The 20,757-nt window shown below is 37.5% G+C and overlaps 1 protein-coding gene across 1 annotated transcript in view; it reads right to left on the reverse strand.

The window, feature by feature from the left end:
* LOC139145746 (uncharacterized) overlaps positions 1-20,757 on the reverse strand; it is a 37,390-nt gene that overhangs the window by 3,855 nt on the left and 12,778 nt on the right. The window contains exons 3-5 of the mRNA XM_070717059.1: positions 19,711-19,992; positions 18,993-19,255; positions 17,243-17,535 (exon numbers count right to left, since the gene is read on the reverse strand). Of these exons, the coding sequence (XP_070573160.1) occupies positions 19,152-19,255; positions 19,711-19,992 (386 nt within the window). The 3' untranslated portion in view covers positions 17,243-17,535; positions 18,993-19,151. The remainder of the gene's footprint in view (positions 1-17,242; positions 17,536-18,992; positions 19,256-19,710; positions 19,993-20,757) is intronic.

Consider the following 20,757-nt stretch of genomic DNA (forward strand, 5'->3'; position numbering starts at 1 on the left):
ACAAGTAAAAAAGTATGTAACTTGCTTAGTTTTCCCGTATATTTAGGTGAAATTGTCATCACATGTGCAATTTTTCAAGCTCAATACTTTACTGATATGAAAAATATTTTTTGTGAATGCATTACCACAGTGATGCAATATTGTTGCATTTGTTTGGCAATAATATTCACAAAACTCAAATCCAATGACACAGTTTGCCATTAGATATTCTTTACAGCTTACATTTATGAATCTTAATAATCCCTTGAATCATCAGAGGGCATTTGAAACTGAAAACTATTAGTTACCATGGAAACCAAACAAATGACATTGAAGAATCATATTTTCCATTTTTTAGTAGATTACAATAAAAAAGATGAGTTTTAATGCAAAATCACTCTAAAATTTATTAAATTCATTCGAGTTGAAATGTGTCATTCCTACTACAGTTGCGTTGCTATGGTGATATTTCATTGTGGTTAATAATCAATCGAAAATCACAATGACAATGACTCAATCTACGGTACATTTTTCTCAACAGGTTTTGATGACACAATTCACTTAGGTAAGTTTTAAATTAATGTAACTGCACATGCAATGCTTTAAAGGGACAAAGTTGGCCATTTGTTATGAACTTTGTTTGATACGAGAGACTTTTATTGTTTGACATGTTGAAAGATACTGAATGAATGGGTGACCATGCATATATTCTAACCCTGTTTTAGACAAATTTAATGAAACCATCACGTTTTCTTTGACACTTAATCGAGAATAAGTAAGTCCCCATCCTTCACGTCTATGAGCAAAGGAAAGGTCCATTCTTCAGAGGTGTTATCTGCATATATGATGGAGAATTTGGTCTGTGCCGGCTTTGAATGGTTTCTCTTAACCATGCCTGTCACAGTTCCATCAAACAACATAGCATCCTGACCCTCTTCGATACATTCGTATTCTACTTTTTTGTTGACCAAATGGTCAGGATTTTCTTCACCTTGTAGGAATAGCTGACTTTGCTGCTGAATGTGGCGCCTTTCTCAGGCTTCTCGTAGTTTCTTTGCCAGTTTTTCTTTGTTTTGTTCAACCAGTGAGTGTCTCTCCTCTGGATTCCTATGGATGGTATTTTGCGGTGTTTCATCTGTAGTTTTATCGACTGGATTGAGGATGAGGATTTCTTTCAGATTGGTTGTAAGCTGTACCAGAGGAAAGAGCACTCGCTTGCCGTGTATGGTCTTACTCTGGTTGAACAACTGCCTTGGTCTACCGTACCTCCTAAAACGTGGTGCTGAAAGTTGATCTGGTCTATTACGGCTTCCCGTCATTCGGTCATTTCAAGTAACTAAGGCTCATGTTCTACCTCACCTGGAGTGGTCCACACTTTCCCTTTCAGTGTAATTTTATTTGTTATTTTGATCTTCTTAATATGCTGCTGTATTCTTATGTCTGACCTGTTTCTTTTCCTTCTTGTTTAAATTTTCCATCTTCTTGTTCTTCAATAGGGCTTGTCATTCTTTAAACATCTCCTGTACTCTTGCAGCACATTCTCTAGCTTCCTTGAGTAATGTCTTCTCAGCTAAACACTGTGTTGTACCATTATGCATCATCATTGTTAGTGCTTCAAAAGCCATAATTGTTGCAGCAGGCTTTTGATGCACTAACATATCAAGCACTGCAAAGTCCTGTTCCGACAAGAGGTTGGTAGTCCGAACATTTGCTGCCTGCTCCTCAGTAGCTTTGGAAGGTGTGCAGTACTTCCCGCCTGGCAGCTGATCAGCAGCCTGCCGTTCCAGAACAAGCAGTACGTGGGGAGTGCATAACAATTTCTAAAGCTTGCTGGGTCAAGCCAGTGTCTCTCAAAAGTTCATCATAGATCTTCTCCTTATGAACTTCAACATCTGGAAACAGGCACTGTCCTTCCAGGAGCGAGGTGGCATCCTTTGCCCATCTTTGCACGGTGAGTTGCATCTGGATCCGGTAGTTGTCAAGGTCCAGGATGCTTGCTTTAATTGGTCTCACACAGTCTCCAGAATGGTCCTGTGATGATTTTGTCGATAAAGCCCTCAACCCTGCATTGTGTGGATTCTGTTGGATATATTTCCTCCATCACTGCAGACAGGAGGTTGTTTGGATTTGGCCACTGATCTAGGAACTGGGTGACATGGTAATATAATGCAGCATTACAAAAAAACATATTGATGCGATTGCCACGAAAACTGGTGAGCTGGAGAGAGTCCCCTTTACCAAGCAAGTACGATTTCATATAGCCTGCCACACCAGCTTCATTGCTGTCATGATGATAAAAGGCTTTACAAGCTGTATAGATTAAGCAGACAGTCCATGCTGTGGAATTGACTCGCAGAAGCAAGATTTGAAAGTGCCCCCTCAACGAGTTTTTAAATGGAAAACATTCTATTACCGGAACCTGGTTAGGTCGGGAAAGTTTGTCAAAAATGCAAATAAAACGAGATTGCTGATTGGTTGAAATAAGTCACAGGCAGATACTTTGGCCATGGCTTAGTTGGTGGGAGAAATTGTGTTGGTGCTTTTGCATCGCTTGAGGGATAATTAACGAATGTTGATCACTTTTACCAGCTTGATCACATGATTTAGCCATTGATCATAATTTTTACCTGTGGAGCTGCAATTTGTCTCATAATTTCTGAGTTTAAAAGTAGAAAAGTAAGCTCTTGTGATGGAAATTCATATAAAACAAAAATGGTGATCGCAGGTACTAGGTTCAATCTCCCGTTATTTATAGTTTGAAAATGCAGCTGGTCAAATTTTCCATGCATTTTATACAAAAATCTTCGTATTTTTCAGATGGCTTTGCAATTTTCACACATATCTACACATATATTCTGAGACTACGGGAGTCTAAAGTTCGATATGTCAAGAGACTTTCAAATATGAGTTAATAAGCTGGTGTTTTAATTGAAAAAAATCGACCCATGGCGACCATTTTATTTTTTGATATATGCTTTTTTGTATCACAAAGGTGATCATTTGAAAATTTTGAAGTAGAAAACTTTAACAAGCAACCTAGCGGCCGCTATAGCTCCGCTGTGTTTATGTACAGAATAACTATTTTTGACACATGTTGATGAAGAAGGTGGAAATCTTTGATAACTCAATGCAGTGGCCAGAAAACTGGCTAAAATAAGCTGCAAAAATACAAAATTGAAGATTTCATCATACTTTGAATATATCACATCCGATCATCCCTAAGAACATGTCAACCAAAGCTATCTGATGAGTAGTTTTTTGAGAATAAAATATTCTGACCAAAAATGGCAACAATTGCCCCCAAAAATAAAAATTGCAGATTTCATCATAATTTCAAAATATCACACTTAGTTCGTATATAGAAACCTGTATACCAAATTTCAAAGCTGTTAGACCAGTACTTTTTGAGAAACGCATCTTTTGACCAAAAATGGGAAAAATTGCCCCAAAAATTCAAAATTGCAGATGTCATCATTATTTCTACAAATATCATTTAGTTCATCTATGGAAACCTGTATACCAAATTTCAAAGCTATCAGATAAGTAGTTTTGGAAATACACATTTTTTGACCAAAAATGGCAAAAATTGCCCAAAAAAATACAAAATTACAGATCTCATCAGAAATTTAATATATATTACTAAGCTTATCTGTAGAAACCTGTATACCAAATTTCAAAGCTATCAGACCAGTACTTTTTGAGAAACACATTTTTTGACCAAAAATGGCAAAAATTGCCCCAAAATTACAAAATTGCAGATTTCATCATTATTTCAATAAATATCATTTAGTTCATCTGTAGAAACCTCTATACCAAATTTCAAAGCTATCAGATGAGTAGTTTTGGAAATACACATTTTTTGACCAAAACTGGCAAAAATTGCCCCAAAAATACAAAATTACAGATTTCATCAGAAATTCAATATATATTACTTAGTTCATCTATAGAAACCTGTATACCAAATTTCAAATCTATCAGACCAGTACTTTTTGAGAAATACATTTTTTGACCAAAAATGGCAAAAATTGCCTTAAAATGCAAATTTGCATATTTCTGCACAATTTGAACAAATCTGAAATAGATCATCCCTAGGGACATATGTACCAAATATAAAAGCTATCTGACCAGTAGTTTTGAAGAAGAAGATTTTTAAAGATTTTTTACCAAAAATGACAAAAATTGCCTTAAAAATACAAATATGCAAATTTCACCACCATTTGAACAAATCTGATTTAAGTCACCCTAAGCAAACTGCATATCAAATTTCAAAGCAATCGGACAAGCGGTTTCAGAGAAGAAGATTTTTTTACCAAAAACACCAAAAAATGCCCCAAAAATACAAATATGCAAATTTCACCATGATTTGAACAAACTGAAGTGAGGTCACCCCAAGTGAACTGCATATAAAATTTCAAAGCAATTAGACTTGTGGTTTCAGAGGAGAAGGCAATTGTTGACGGACGACGACGGACGACGGACGACGACGACGGACGACGGACGACGACGGATAATCAACCTATTTGATAAGCTCCGCGTCGCTGACAGCGGAGCTAAAAATGTAATCATTGTTCTATATGTGAAATTATTTACATGTAGCTTACAAATTGGTAGAGAAAATCATTTGATATTTTCATATCTAGCTTGCTGTAATTAGCCTAATTAAGCTGAGCTGTTGTGATTGAACCTCATTAACTATGGTATGAAAGAAACGAAACTGGCGATTCAATCTAGGGCAGTGGCAGGTATACAGAAAGCAAAGGTGGGATCAGATAGTAAGTTGTTTGAAGTTTAGCTTCCAGCAAGTATCTAGTGAAAGTTTTACCTTGTTGGCAATACAATGGTTCATTTGCTGGCAGTGTATTCAACTTATTAAGTACATGTCACAATCCTGAGAGTATACACAGATGTTGGTACATCAAATGTGGATACATCATGCTGAAATCTGAACACTGAAATATTCTGTTTTCTCCGTGTAAGTTGAGCCTTGGCATGTTTTATTTTTCCCAATAAAATGTATGTCTTTGTTATGCTCTTTACAAGGTCATTGAAGAGCCTCCCATGAAAAAAAGTGAGTATGAAGACAGAGCAGGTATCTAGGAAAAGATTGCCAACGCAACTGACAGAAGATGGTAGCATCGCTCTATCTTTATCAAACATAAAGAAGAGAAGACAGGAAACTGTCAAGGAAGCACTACAAATACATGGGGGTAGTAAGGACAACAAAGAGTCTGCATTACTTGAACTTTTTGCTGCTGTAACCAATTCCTGTTCTGACAAAGAACTGACTGAATAATGTTCTGAATCAATTAAAGTAAAAGAAAGAGTTATTCCAAATTAGTTAAATGTGAATTCAGTTAGACAATTTGAAAGTAGCCAAGAAAACATGACAAGGAGTGTAAAAACCTTATATTCTCATGGTATTTTGAGTGCCAGGAAATACATTGGTATTGGACAGGACCAGTGTAACACATATACCTGGGTGGTGGCCAGAAAACAACAATGTTTATGAAAAACTGTCCAGTGCCTAGTGTTTTGCCATACAAAACTGTGAAGGATTTTGTTAACAAAATAGATATTGGAGAGCTCCTAGATGTTTCTGAGCTGTGTGAAATGCTTGGTCTGGAGAGAGATTTTATTGTTGTTGGGAAAATATCAACATTACGAATCAGCTTTTGTTAAACTGGCACATTTATATTTATTTCTTGCATCCACAGGGATTGTAAAGATGCGTAATTTTTATGATGGAGATCTGTACACATTTAAAGATGCTATTGGCGGTGATGGAGCCCCGCGCATTCACTAAACACAGTTATTCAATGTCATGGCTTATCGGTTTTTTAAATATTGGAGAAAGAGTGGCATCTCCAGATGATAACAATCTTTTATTTGGTGTTTCATGCACAGAAACACACCTGGTTGTTGAAGCTTACACTAAATTACTACTATGCGACATGAGTAAGTTGCTGAAAAAACATACCAAATAGATGGGAACTTGTGTAAATTTGAAATTGCTGCTATCCCTTCAAACATGAAATTCCTGTGTTACATTGGGGTAAATTGTCTAACTCTGCTATGTATTTTTCTACATTTGCAAATGTATCGTCACAAACCAAAACTATCATGGGTGGCAAGATTGGTGAAACAATGCGTAAGTGGGAATACCAAGACAGGTTAGATGTTGCTGAAATTGTAAGAGAGGAAAAAGAGAAACTGAAATCAAAATCATTGAAGGAGTCCACCATGAGAACCAAAATCACCAGCTTCATTTAGACCCTAGGATCTGGACAAGAATTTCCGCCGTTGATTAGTGTACATATTGATAAAGGAAAGGCTGAGCCACTCATCTTTACAACAATGTGTGGGGTTGTTTGATGAAATGTTCACATATGCTGTCTGCAAGTGATATTAACATATTAACCCTTTGAGCGCCAAAGTCAATTTTTGTTGCCCTTATTTATCTCAGTCAATTTTTGTCAGATTTTTGCCAAAATTTTGATAAAAAATTGCTCAATGAAATGTTGTGTTCATTTGGTCCAAAATTATCAAAACACAAATACAGAAAAGTTCATAAAAATTTGGTAAAATGTTGCACCAAAATCTTGGTGGGAAAAAATACAGCACTCAAAGGGTTTAGCAAGCAAATGATTTCATTGATTTACCAAAGGATTCTATTTGCAGCCAGTTTGTTAGATGTTTATGGAAACCTATAAACAAAAAACGTTTGTATAATAAAATTCTGAGATGGTTCCGTGGTGATCGGAAAAAGAAATCTGAAATTCAGATATTGATTAAACAGGGGTTGATGCAAGGAAGCTCTCACAGAATTTCATGTCATGTGTTTGCCTATATTGCACTTCAATCGTGAGAAGCATGCAGCATATTTTATAAAATCAAAGTATCAGAAGATGAACTAAAGAAGCTTGAAATTCACTGTAGCAATTATTTCAATGCCTGTGCTCTATTCCTTGTTGCATTAATCCCACTACATGGACCATAGGTTATGCTGTTCCTCTAAATGCCAGGGAACTGTACCGTATAATGAGTTTGGGTTTGGTCTTGGCATTAATACCATGCAAGACCAAGAAGCAAAGCATGAGCAATTGAAACTATATAGTGTAACAACTAGTCCAAAAAATAGATGGATGCAAATTTTCCAACATGAATTTGTAACTCTTATCTGGCTGCCGTTGCTTTGTCCAGAGTCAGGCAAATATAACCTTCGAAACTTAAGTATCATAAATAAAAAAGTCATCGATGGGGATCCTGATTATTGCCAATGTGGTAATAAGAAAGACTGTGATTATGATGTGTGTGTATGATATGTGAGCACCCCCAAAGAAAATCTATAGAGGAAAGTGTTTCCTCCCTTAAAATCAGTGACCAATTACAATGTTTGTGAAAATCAAGGAAATAAGTGCAAATGTGTAATTATCTCAAATTCACTATAAATGAGGACATACCAGTCAGAGAAGTGCAGCCTGACTGGTGTACAGCAGTATTATAGTATTGAGGGTCGATGGCAAACATACACTGTCTATTACTCTGACAGCCGCAGAGAGTACCAACAGTAAATTTGTGGACCGGCCATTTCAGTTGACTGTTCCTTCTGAGGTATATACTGTGTTTACCGAACGTAACAGTTATTCAGAAAAATTTATCAATTTTGACTTTATCAATTTTTGCTTGTATTCAACATTTTTCCATCGATCGACTACATTTTGTTTGTTTTACTTTCTGTTGTCATAACAAATGAATAAAAGCCTTATCTTGATAAATAAACTTAGCACTGTACTGTAAGTGCACAAGTTTTATGTTAACTGTTATAAAATAAAGTATCAATACAGTACATTTTTGCTTTGTTTGTTATCAGAATTTATTTTTTAATTTGAACTTTAATTTATAATTATTTACATTGGATGCTGTGGGATGTTGGTTCCACAAACCATATGAAAAGGAAACAACTGTTCATTGTAAAAATGATACGAAAAAAGAAAGGCTTGATGCAAGTCACTCTTGCCACTACGTCTGGATAATGTCTCTCCATGGGAGAAGGTCCTCCACCACGCTGGAACAGGGCGTTGACCTTGTCTCCATCTTCTGTTGACAGTATATCATGCCTGCGGAACACTGCACTGTCCCAGCCCTTATGTTCACACCACTCTTTCAACACCATAAACACCTCAGATGAAACACTTATTATAAGTGCAAATGGCCGGTCCACGGAGCTGTTGTGGGTACTCTTCACAGCCGTCGGAGTAATAGCCTGTATATGTTGGTCAGGACCCTTGCTGCTACGGTACTGCTGTATACCAGGCTGTACGATCCTGGAATATGTTATCTGCTCCTGGTTCATGATAATACCCGGCAGTATAGATGCCAGTTGACTTGCAGTCCTCACACACATAGCTGTCCGTCATTTGATGTTATGATGTGATCATAGCCACAGACAGATTGCTGAATTACTTCATACAAGTAAAGCCCTTCATTACAGACGCCTCTTGGAACACGGATGACAATGGCAAGGTTAGCAGTTGAATTATGATTTCCATGCCATTTCTAAACATTACCGATGAGGGCGCACTTCATTTCTCTCTGCTTTGCATCCATATTTCTACAGCGTGGTCCCAGATTTGGAGGTACTAAAAGCATATACTGGTTTGTACAATTGAAACACAATCTTTTCAAAGTTTTTCAACTCTTTGTCCCCTTAACTGCCAAAATTCACAACCAGATGCATCTTACACCAGAAATGCCCCATGTTGCAAATGGAATCCTTGGTTACCTCAGAAAACTCATCCCACTTTCCGCAACTTTCCAAGTTGAACGTTGAAGGTCAGGTTGGTTGGTCCCATGTCACTAATAGTATTTTTTATGCTTGCGATTTAGTTTGGCTGGAAGAAGCTCTTTCATTTCTCCACCATTGCTGGCAACATCGGCGAGTTGATCGATACTGTAGCTGAACGCCTCAGTTAATTATTGCAGTGGTGTCACCTGCACCAAGTTCCTGGAGGGAAACTGTCATTGTTTTGCCATTCAAGAGGGTCACTTGGAAATTCTGGTAATGCATACGGTATATGCTTATGGAATTTTGTTGTACCATCACCATGGAGACAGTAACCACTTGAATATAGAGAGAGTCATTTTGTTGTACCATTACCATGGAGACAGTAACCATTTGAATATAGAGAGAGTCATCATGAATTCATATACTATATATTTCGTACACACAGATGAGTAATGTTGAATTTAGTATCTCTTTTGTTGATTGGAATCCGGTCCATTGATAGTGAATATATCTTAAGCGACAGCTTTGATATGGCCATCACTGATGACTGTGTAATCTTTGTATAAAATAGTTGGGGCATAATGTGTAATTTACCATGTAAGATATCTTACATGGTAAATGACACATTATGCCCCAACTATTGTATGCAAAGATTACACAGTAATCAGAGATGGCCATATTAGGCTGTCGCTATTGGAATTAAATCTTGTGAGGAAGTCAATTCTCTTTCAGGGATATTAATCATTGTCAAACTCTGAGACAATAGTATTTAAGGCAAGGTGTCTTGATTTTTCACTTATGGTTCTGGCAAATTTACATCATTGTTATTAACAAGTGTGTAGTTCCATGCTCCAACATAGCCTCTGACACTTGGATTTGTGCCAGGTGCCTTGAATCCATGAGCAGTTGTAACTTTAGTCCATTTGATGGTAATCTTCCGACATCTTTATTTGCCAGCTTTTTCAGCACAGTGCGTATGACACTGTTCACCTTATTCATACTGACGTTATAACTCATTCGCTCCATTATAACTTCCCCAACTTCATCAGTGTATCAACCATCCTGAAATGTAGACACTTCTGGGGACTCTAAGAGGGCAACTGCTTTTTCCAGTTCATTATTTTCATTGCTCAGGTCTGTCACCAAATTTCTTCAGCTGCTCTATTTCATTCTCATAGTTGTCTTCTATGTTCACTCTTGGTTTACGAGTGTAGCTCAGTTTTTTTCTGCAAAGCTTTGCAGTTTTAAGTTCTTATTTTTTGTATTTGGGTTGATACTGTTGCAACAGTTTCAAGTGTAAGGCGGTATCTTTCCTCCAATGCAATAATTAATGTATGCTGGTGCTCTACCTCACCTTCCATCTCATGCAAAGATCACTTATTAAGCTCTTTTTTTCCTCCCGTCTTTCACCTATCAACTGCTCAGTTATTTTAAGTTCTGTTACTGCACTCTCTTTCATCCTCTACTTATTTGTTTTACTCATGGGTATGTCGAATGGCATTTCCATAAGCTTGAAGAGTTCATCAAGTTGGTTATTTCTTTTCACTCTGCTAATTTTATCTACTAATGCTAATCATTCCACTTGTTTTAGGAGTGACCACTCATGTGCTGTACTATCAAGAAATTTTGGTGATCTTTCACAGAGGGTTTTCTTCAAGGTTACATACTCAGCCTTGTTGCTTAAACTATCAGACTCCACATTTTAAAGTCAACTGTACGAAAACAGGAAAGACTACATTTCAGGGCAACCATTTTGAGAAGAACTTTACCTAAACCGTCTCAGGACTTGGAACAACAACAAAAACAAACACAACAAAAACAAATACAACAACTCATGCCAAATATTAATGTAGATAACCAACAAACACAATAAATAAAGTATTAAAACAACTGTGTAATTTTTATTTAATTGCAAAGTCAATGAACAATGCTGTGCAATGCCCAAAAGACACACACACATTTGATTTCACCTACCCTTTTTCACATTACTCAAGCATTCCCAACCCAACCACTTTAGATATAGTATGATGATATATTTGGTGTTTATTTAGTGATGGTTTTACTTCAGATTTAGGCTTGCGGGCCTTTTTAACCAATATTTAAAATGGTTGGAAAGTCTCAGCTTTACCGTGCAGTGTGTGTCGCCACTGTATGATCATGTGACTTAAATGCCAAATCAAATATGACACCGATATTCCTCGCAGATGAAGTGGTTTCAATTACACTAGAACAGATGTTGATGTCAGTGACTGGCACTGGCAAATGGTCAACATAGTGCTTCTTGAGATTTCTAAGTTGTTTATTGCCTGAGGGTAATGAAGTGACTTAACAATAAGAATGTATGTTTTCACTGATATTTTGATTTCCATATAACATTATCCTTCAGGTGAGGTGGACATGCATCCAGACAATTTCACAGTAGTAATTAACCTGACATAACATTTTAGGTTGCTATACTCAGACACTATACTTTTCAAACCTAAAACCTACGTGTAGATCAGAATCCATCACAGGCATTTGAAAGACTTTGTATGTTCAAATGACAATGCCCTGGATGTGAATATACCAATCAAATAAATGATTTACCATTCTAACCAGACCCTGAACTTGAAAAATCATGTTTCATACATGAAAAAGTATTATCACTAGGCCTTGATGCCATGATGGCACAGAGACTGTGAAAAAGGGCATGGGATCTTTGGCATCGTCAGTATTCTGATGCCAGCCATTTTAACAGTCATGGTGGCTTATAACTACAATCGATCTTAAAAAGTCACCTCAAACCAGACTGTTTTGAATTAATGCAGCTAAGGGTACCTGTCGTGGTCACATAAACTAAAATTCTTATTGAAGAGCCGATTTTAGACTTTGGATTGAGCAATGACACCCACTGAGTGATTTCAATGACTACATTCAATGACTACTACTTATAACATAAATAAACTGCCAGACTGCTCGACACACTTCAATGCCTTCAAAGTCGTACCAAAATCGCAATTTTTGCCTCTTCCATCGTCTTGTGGAGTCTGCAGTATATTCCATACCTTGGAGTTTTGAAAGAACCACAATTTCTTTTTCTTTCTTAAATGTCAAACTCGAACATTTACAGGTGATGTTCGTAGACATGGTCGGAGTTCAGTATACAATAATACTTGTTATTATACACCCAAGCTCATTCAAAGGTATTTAATACAATGTCCTTGCTCAAAACGTCAACTTCCCAACCTTGAGAAGCATGATCCCGGCCCATCTAACATGCGAAGATAATCCTCAACAAAGTCTTATGAATTTGATTTTACTTCAACCACTTTGTTTTAGCTGTCATTGTCATTGATGTTGTTGACCGACAGTTGAACTTCTGGGTCGACCCCGACCTAGCCCTAAGAAACATTGCTCAAGCTATCATAGTTGTCATCTTGTGACAGTTCCTGAGAATACTGGTTTACTGTATCTTGTGATACAGTGTGGACAACGAAAAAGCTTCACTATCACGAGTGCCTGCCATGTTGAACTATCAACCAAAGAGCTTGCAATTGACGACATTGGATGTTCCATCTAATTAACAATCCCGGAAATATTCTGCTGCAAACATGCCTAATATTATGTGTAATGTTCTAAAATGTTGCTGGCTCATTTGCATGACAATGTCGTTAGGTACCTTTTAGCGTGACACGTCTCATAAGACAAAACTTACTGGGAGCTCTAAATTCATAGGTAACCTATAGCGATACCTTTAATTCTCTGGCTTTCAAAGTTTGTCTGAGTTTGTGTCACTGCAAAACTTTTGAAGTATAAAGTTGCCTCCCCTATAGTATAAACACCAATTGTGCTCTACAGCATCATCACAGATATAAATACTTAATTGGCAAATGCTCAAGTGTCCGGCACGGTTGGGATAAAAGCTGATGTTTAATGTTTATCTATGCAGAAAATGAAAGACATAAAGCGTCAATGACACTTGGCTCATATTTGGTTCAATGTGACACTAAAGAGTGAGTGTACATACAACGTTTAATAGCTTCTATGGGCCCATAGTTTGTAATAATTATCATGTCAAGTGAATTTTAACACATTTTGATGCAGAGTCGATTTAATACCAACTTAAGGTTGGCAACTGTTGCTATGGATACACAACTATACATATATGCAGCAACATGCAGCCTGGTAGCTGCAAGCTTATCATTTTAATAAACCAAAACAGAGCAGATTAAAACTAACCTTTCCACTGCATTAATTTTGTTTATCATTCTTCTGCTTCAAATCATCTGGCAGGATATACGGTATTGGTTTGTAGGAGATGTATGAAAATGAACTGCTAGGAGGTTTAAGGTATTCATCCTCTGGAATTTCTTTTTCATGTTGTTGGGACCAGGTTCTGAATGCCTCCACGTGCTCACAAGTTGACCTCCCATACTTGCAGGTCATACAGCAAAGTTTTCTCTTCCTGTTCCGTCTTAATACAGAGTCCACATGAACTTCTAGTCCAGGTGACACTGCTGCAAGGAATGGCTCATCAGAAAGTTGGTCCACTAATATATGATGCTGTTGTAAGTTTTCTTGAAGATTATGTGATTGGGGCTGAAACGTGGTGTTTACTGCCCTCGCATGCATACAGTACTTCAACTGTTCAGTTGTGATGAAGGTTCGATAATCTCCATAGATTCTGTCGGGGTTTTCTGAAATTAAGCTGAGGCGACTTTTGTTCATGGTTCCGTCTGTACATGATCATGTGAGAGGAAGGGACTGCTCAGTGGATCTCTGCTTTGGAACATCAAACCTAGAGTTCTCTACAACATAGAACTCTGAAAGAAGTTGAGCTGGTCGTTGGGTCACAATCAGCTTTGTAAGTACATTGCGGTTACCAGATGACAGCTCCCAGATTCTTCCACTCTTCTTATGGTTGAGAAGATATGCAGTTTCAGTACTTATGACTGTTGAGCCAGACACAGAGGATGTCCTATAAAATATAAAGTTTCTGTCAGATCAGGCATAGTATCTGATAAATGAAAACTTGAACAATTTTACCACTCTGACTGACATCCAAACCATGTGCTAAAACTAATTGACCTGACTTGTACTATCAGCCATACCGGTACAACATGTACAGTGACTTTCACTGAGGCTGAATTGTTTTTAACTCACTGACCGTGGGCAAAATAATTTTCTAATTTAATGTATCCGAGAGAAAAATTAGTTGCCTGCAGTTTCATAGAATAGCACCTTTAATTTAAATTGCACTTTAAGTACCTTTAAAATTATCAAAACTTGCTGAAAAATTCATAAAAATTTGTAAAATGTCACACTAAAATGTTGATGGGACAAATTATAGCACTCACTGGGTTAAGTGATCTTAGCACATCTAAATAAGTTGTATGTGAGTACAATTTATATCTGACAAAACAAGCAACCAAAGTTTCAGCTCAACTTCAAGATGATTTACAGAAGCACACTTTACTTTTTAACTTTTTAACCCCTTTTGGGATCACCAGGGGGTCAGGGTTTGAAGGACGGAATGCAATGCACGATCAATACTGCTAAATGTATGAGGACTTACTTGGTTTAACGTATGTTGTCTTGTTTCATTGATCCACCAGTCTTGAAACTTGACACACTAACAATGTACTCTGTATTGAGATTCCACTGGGAAAGTTCAAGTTCATTTGAGTCGCCGTCGAGCTCTACAATTGGCATGTTACCAGTGAGTCTGTAACACACTTTGTAGCCATCGTACAACCCTGGCCCATCAAACCACACAACCCTGGTGCATCAAACCAAGTAATGTTCAGTCATATTGGAGGACTTAGTGCAACCTGTCTCCTGGTGTCAGAGGCTCTGTGAAAACAAGACCACATTGACAAAAAATCAGTAGGTTCATAGCGATTTCTGCAAATAACACATCTCAAATGCTACATCTGTCAATTATTAAAAGTTGGTTTTTGATATCAGATGTCACTTACACTAAACTACAGTGTGATTTCTTGCTTTAATCAAGTTAGACAGCAATTAAGTAAGTAGGTAAGTAATTAAGTAAATAACTAAGTAGACATTACTTGAAGAGGTTTGCACTGTTAGCTGGTACTTGTGTTATCCCAGTGGCCCTAAAAAACTTCCAAGAGGTCCTAAATATCTATAATCTTGTGTCTCTCATAAAAAAAACAGAAGCCATTCTCAAGGGCTATATAACTACTTCGCTTGAATTTCGAACGCAGATTCCTCTAATATTATCCTTTTATTTCTGTGACTTCTGCATAATGTGTATATTTACTTTATTATACATCATATCAGTATTTAATGTGAGTTTTGATTATCCAAGCAATAATGCTTTGGGAGTTTAAAAAACTTAATGGACAAAACCAAAAATTCCATTAATGAAAACAACGACAAACCCTTCAAACACCATGGTTTGGCCCAAAGCCAGAGTTATCAATGGTGCTTGTGGACTGGTGTACAGTGAATTGGGGGGGGGGGGGAACAGGTTAATAACTTACCAGTTGCTTGTTGAATTGCGTCTTCAGAGTTAGGTGTTTCACCACTTGTTAATGTGTCAAGCTGAAGACAATGGCGATGTCCAGGTGTCAATTCTTGGAGGACAAGTCTTCTCTCTGCGTCTTTGAGGGCCGCCCTTCTGTTCAAATATGAGCCATCCAAGTCAGCAGCAGTCATGAAGGTACTGTTCAAGTAAAGATAATACTTCACTCCACATTACCTTTAAACTGGTCGTGGTGATTTCACCAACGTACAGAGAACCCGACGGCTGATTACCTAATTCACAAAGAAAATATGAAGTTGTATGTCATTCAAGCTTCACATTGGAGAGATGCATATCGTAATAATAGTTTCTCTATTGCCTATTTCTCAGAAACTTGTACAATACCGGTATATACATACATCTGGTCCCCTGCCCCATTTCTACCGCTGGCTGTGCTGCTCATAAAAAGAGAGTCAGGTATGGGTTATAGTGAACAGGGCTGTCATTGGTCAGTAGTATAAAGGGCGCCCTCCAGAGACCTTTTGATGCTCATAGTTGCATTTGATAAACGGTACTTTAATAAGAGATTCTCAAGTGTAAATTACCATTGGAAAAGATTGTTCACATAGGATTGTCATTGGATTTCTACAATCCATATGGAAGTATATTCATATATTTCATCAAAATTCCATTGAATTACCAAAAGACTGAAACTGTCCCACAGGATTGCCATTGGATTTCCACAAGACAGTGGAATATGCACATGGGAATTCAAAATAGACACAGTCAGGCAAAGTTACGTTAACTTTATGTTTTGCTATCTCATAAAAAAAACTCAAGATAAACCATCGTTTCTTTATATGTGCTGTTGTAAGGTTGATAGTAGATTTTAGAAAACCTTTCAGAGTATTTCTCGTTACAAAAACTGCTAACTTTTGTTGATCGACATAAATCATACCTAATGTCATACAATGATTTTTCTAACAGACATTTTGATGGCCTGATGCAAAATGGACGTGTCAGATTTGTTTAAAGAGAAAGTGAATTATAGTCTCATGAACCCTGTAATCTTTAGATTTGTACCTTGAAAATATTTAATAATTAATAAGGCACCTATAGGCCTCTGTTCAAATTGTTGTTCTATGCTTTCACAGAAGGGTGACTTTTTAAAATATCATCAACATTTTGACAAAACAATTAGGGTATCCATCTTGCAGCCAGCCATTGAACTGTTAAAGCATGCTTCTGCAACTGATGATATTAATGGATGAATGTACGGAAGGCCCACTTTGATTGGTCAATTTTCCATGATTAATTTAAATACAAAATTAGAGCGGAACTTACAGGGCTTTATCTCACAGATACTAATGCAGGTTGAAGGGTGTAGTTATCAACACATTTGTGGAATCACTGCCAGAATAGTGTCGGATAAAGTGAACACCAGAATTACCTCAGCTGAAATTTAAGAGAAGCATATCACTATCAGGTTTTTACTGGTGTCAACCAATTTGCATATAAGAACTCTGTGATGTCACAGTGTACTGAACTACGTAATTTGAAAATCCTTAACTCAGAAAAGTGTGTACACTGCCTGCAAAAAGTAAAAATAGTAGAAAGATATCAGAGCTTTTACGTGTCTCGACACCACTTTGTACAAATTCATGGATGCAAAAACAGTATCACAAAGAAATCAAATCTGTGAAAGTTGAAACATTGTCTGGAAGGAGGCAGCACATGTACACAACACCTCAACATCAACACACATCCCACTCAGAACCCATCATTTGCGTGAGTTGTTTGTGTGAATTTGTTGATATTGTTATGACAACGCCTGACTTCCTTCCAGACACTGTTTCAACTTTCGCAGATTTGATTTCTTTGTGATCGACTGATATTACAGCTAGATGATAGTTACCTCTGACAGTGTTTGAAACTCCTAAAATGTAGACAGCATATCTAGTTTCCATAATAATCATGATAAACAGCTTGTCATCATAAATAATCCTTACCAGTGCTCTCAGTCAAAGTAGATGGCACACTCATCTGCCTGTGCTGACCGGACCCCTTAACTCACAGTGTATACAGTAACCATGTACTCAGTTTGTGGTGTTAAATTCTCCAGCGTCATCATATATATTTCCGGGTTGCTACCTTTGTCAATTTCACCAGCCAGCTGTTCAGAAGCTCCACTTGAGATCACTTGAGAATTAAACCTGAGCAGTCAAAGTCTCCTACAGCTGTTGCCCGTCTGAAAGCCAGTGTGGTCTGTGTGTCACTGTTATCTAACCAGGGCTTGTTGGCACTGCAATCAAAAAAAGACTAGTTACCTAGGAGGCATCCTAAATACGTCAACCACTTCTTAACTAGGCAGTTCAGTACATAAGATATTGAGTGTCAAAAGAGAGCGTTATATGTATCATTCTGCAAATATGCTCTTGAAGAAGTTTTCTTTATGTTCTGTGAATGTAAAGTGTAATCTTTTCAAAGCATATTGTTATCAGTTATATGGTGGAAATCTGTGGGTTTATTATACTGCTGGTGTCTTGGAAAAAGTGAAAGTTGGTTACAATACTGCAGCTCGTATTTTTCTGGGCTATGAGAGACGCAGTAGTGCAAGCTCTACAGTGTATGTTTGTTTCTAATAGGATTGATAGTTTTGATGTTCTTTTACGAAAGCAAATGTATAGTCTGATGAAAAGAATATCTTACAGTGAAAATACAATTGTAAGAATGGTTAATGATATACTGTTTTACAGTTCAGACTTGCGTAACCTGTGGAGAAAGTCTATCTTTCATGGTTAGTGAATGAATTTATATATGGATAGTATATCCAACACCAGTTGTATTTTTGTATCACAGTATCTGTATTTCCTTTGTGTAATTCATATTGATGAATGTAGTCCGAAATAACAAGTATAATAATAATAATGTAATATCAGCCATAACTTAGCTGATAACATCACGTACCTAGAGAGTCCTGTCCATATCAATCATCAATTACCTAAGGGGCCTTACATGTAACAACTATCACTTACCAAGAGTCACATATTTGCAGTTGAATATTAAGTTACAAATTTCTTATGTTTAGTTTTGATCAATAGATAAGCATAAATTACTTATTTAGAACAAAGGGAGAAACTAATATTGGGAAAGATTTTTCTGCCGATAATTGAAAATGCTTGGTGGTAACATTTACTTTTCTCTCTCCTTGCATAATTAATGTTAAAAAAGGTAGGGAAAGATTAAAAGAAGATTGGGCTTATGCAGAAAAAGTTTAGAAATTAAATCCTAGGGAGTTCAGTTGTATGCAAATGCTAGAGGCCCCTAGAAACCCAAATATTTCCATATTGAAGATTGGACCCACTGGTTTTAAAGTGCAGCAAATTATTTTGTATGCTCATATGTTACGGTAGTGATTGAAATACACAACTGTTAGCTGGCAATGTAAACAACTCTGTTCAATGCCCCTACTCCATACAGCATACAGAATGATTTGCTGACAGTAACTCTGCAATATGCTGCAGTGTTTGAAATATACCTGTTGCCGTATGGTGTCATTTATGTAAATTTGCTCTTGCCTGTTGTTAAGAATACATACCAAATAATGTAGAGTCATCTTCAATAGAGAATATTTGATGATCCGAAGAGTGATTTGCTTACTACAAAATGGTATACTCAGAGGGTCAAAACCTTGACAAACACATGGTATGTCAGTTTATGTTTTAGATAAGGGCTGCATCGGATGCACTCATCACTTACATGTTCTCTGTTGGACTTCCTTTGAGATGCCAGTGCCCTCAATGGTGACTCTGAAGGTGTAGATTTTCCCTGGGATCAAGTTATTGAACAAGTAGGCTGCTTCATCACCAAGTAGTATGTCGGCCATGACGGGGATGGGCCTGTCAGCGGTGGTTGTGATCAGGCTGTACAGCAGTGCGGCAGGATCATCCCTTGGTCCCCATTTAATGTCATTCTGGTGGTGGCTCCTGTGCCAACATTGATAACACCAGTTGGTGGCTTGGCTTTGAAAAAGAGAGGAAATCATCTATGAAAATACAGAATGCTAGAGGGTGGTTTCCACAGCGTTTAGCTCCTGACATGATACACTATTTCAACAATAGTGGTGTTGATACACTATTTCCACAGTAGTGGTGTTGATACACTATTTCCACAAAAGTGATATACCAGACTTTAGTTAATTGATTATATTTTGAAAACTGAACACCCAGCTTTCAGGGATAGTTGAATGAAAACATTTACGTTTTAGAGTGAGAGCTAGTTCTGGATACTTTGTGCCTCAAAACTGTTCCGCATAGTAGGACTGTATTTATCACACAGACAAACACATGAGAAAAGATGGCCACAAAACGTCATGGACTTTTATCCATAATCCATTTCAAAATATGTGCATTTGACCCTAAATAAGTACCGTATGCAAAGCTAACATGATGAATGCTACTTGCAGCGTCACACTAACCGGTCTGGATGGTTTCTGGAAATGGGTCGCTTCTCATTGCATCGGCTTCCGCACTGCCGCTGATGACAACAACAAAAGATACAGTGTACTCAGTCTGCGAAGACAGGCCTTCCAGAAGGGTGTGAGGCTCCATAACACTTGATGGAGACGCCGTGCTCCCGTCTGCTGGGTCATAGGTCACCTCAAAGGACATGTACCGGTAGTTGCCTTCAGCATTCCAAGACAGTTCAAGGCAATCAGGCGTGACACTGTCAATGTTGACTGCGCTGAGTGCAAGTGGATCTGAAATGAATGAGGTAGTCTCCTAGAGTTAGCCGGTGAAATCATAGGACAGCAAAGATATAGTGTCCTCAATCTTGCAAGTTTGATAGACAGTCTGAAAACTACATCATGATCTTTACAATACATGAAAACTTCAAGATGGGGTTGACATGAAATTACGGTATATGCCTAGTATGACATACTCATTGGCCAGTTACTGGCCAAATTGATTGACCAATTATTCACAAGTTTTGGATGTACATCTACCCATGAAAAATGTTCTCATTTCACCGGGAAATTACCCCGTATACCGATCAAACTGTATTAGAATTTGCCTCCTGTCTGCTAAAACACTCTTAACATCTAATTATCTTGACATCACTGCAGAGTCTACCGGTATACATGTAAAATGCACAAATTGCTGTTGACATTTGAATTCTAATCTGGACCAGAATTCACTTATCAACAATGAAAATGCAGTATAAACATATACAGACTAATCTGACAAGCTGAATACTCTGTATCTCAACATACTTTTGGGAGTAGAATAAAAAACTCTTCTTGAAATTAAATTTAAAAATATTGAAAAAAATCATCAAAAGTTACAGCTATTTCCCTTACAAAAATGAGGTCCTGGCAGGAGAGCGACAGGAGAGCTGCAGGAGAGCGACAGGACTGTTCTGGGACTAAAGCTGCAGAGTTCCAGGGCAGATTTCTGGCCCGCAGAATCTGCCCCGCTAGCTGGGCAGATCACTTTGTTACAAATCTGTCCGGCAGAGCGGCAGC

This window comes from Ptychodera flava, chromosome 12 (genome assembly GCF_041260155.1).
Source record: "Ptychodera flava strain L36383 chromosome 12, AS_Pfla_20210202, whole genome shotgun sequence".
Lineage (NCBI taxonomy): Eukaryota > Metazoa > Hemichordata > Enteropneusta > Ptychoderidae > Ptychodera > Ptychodera flava.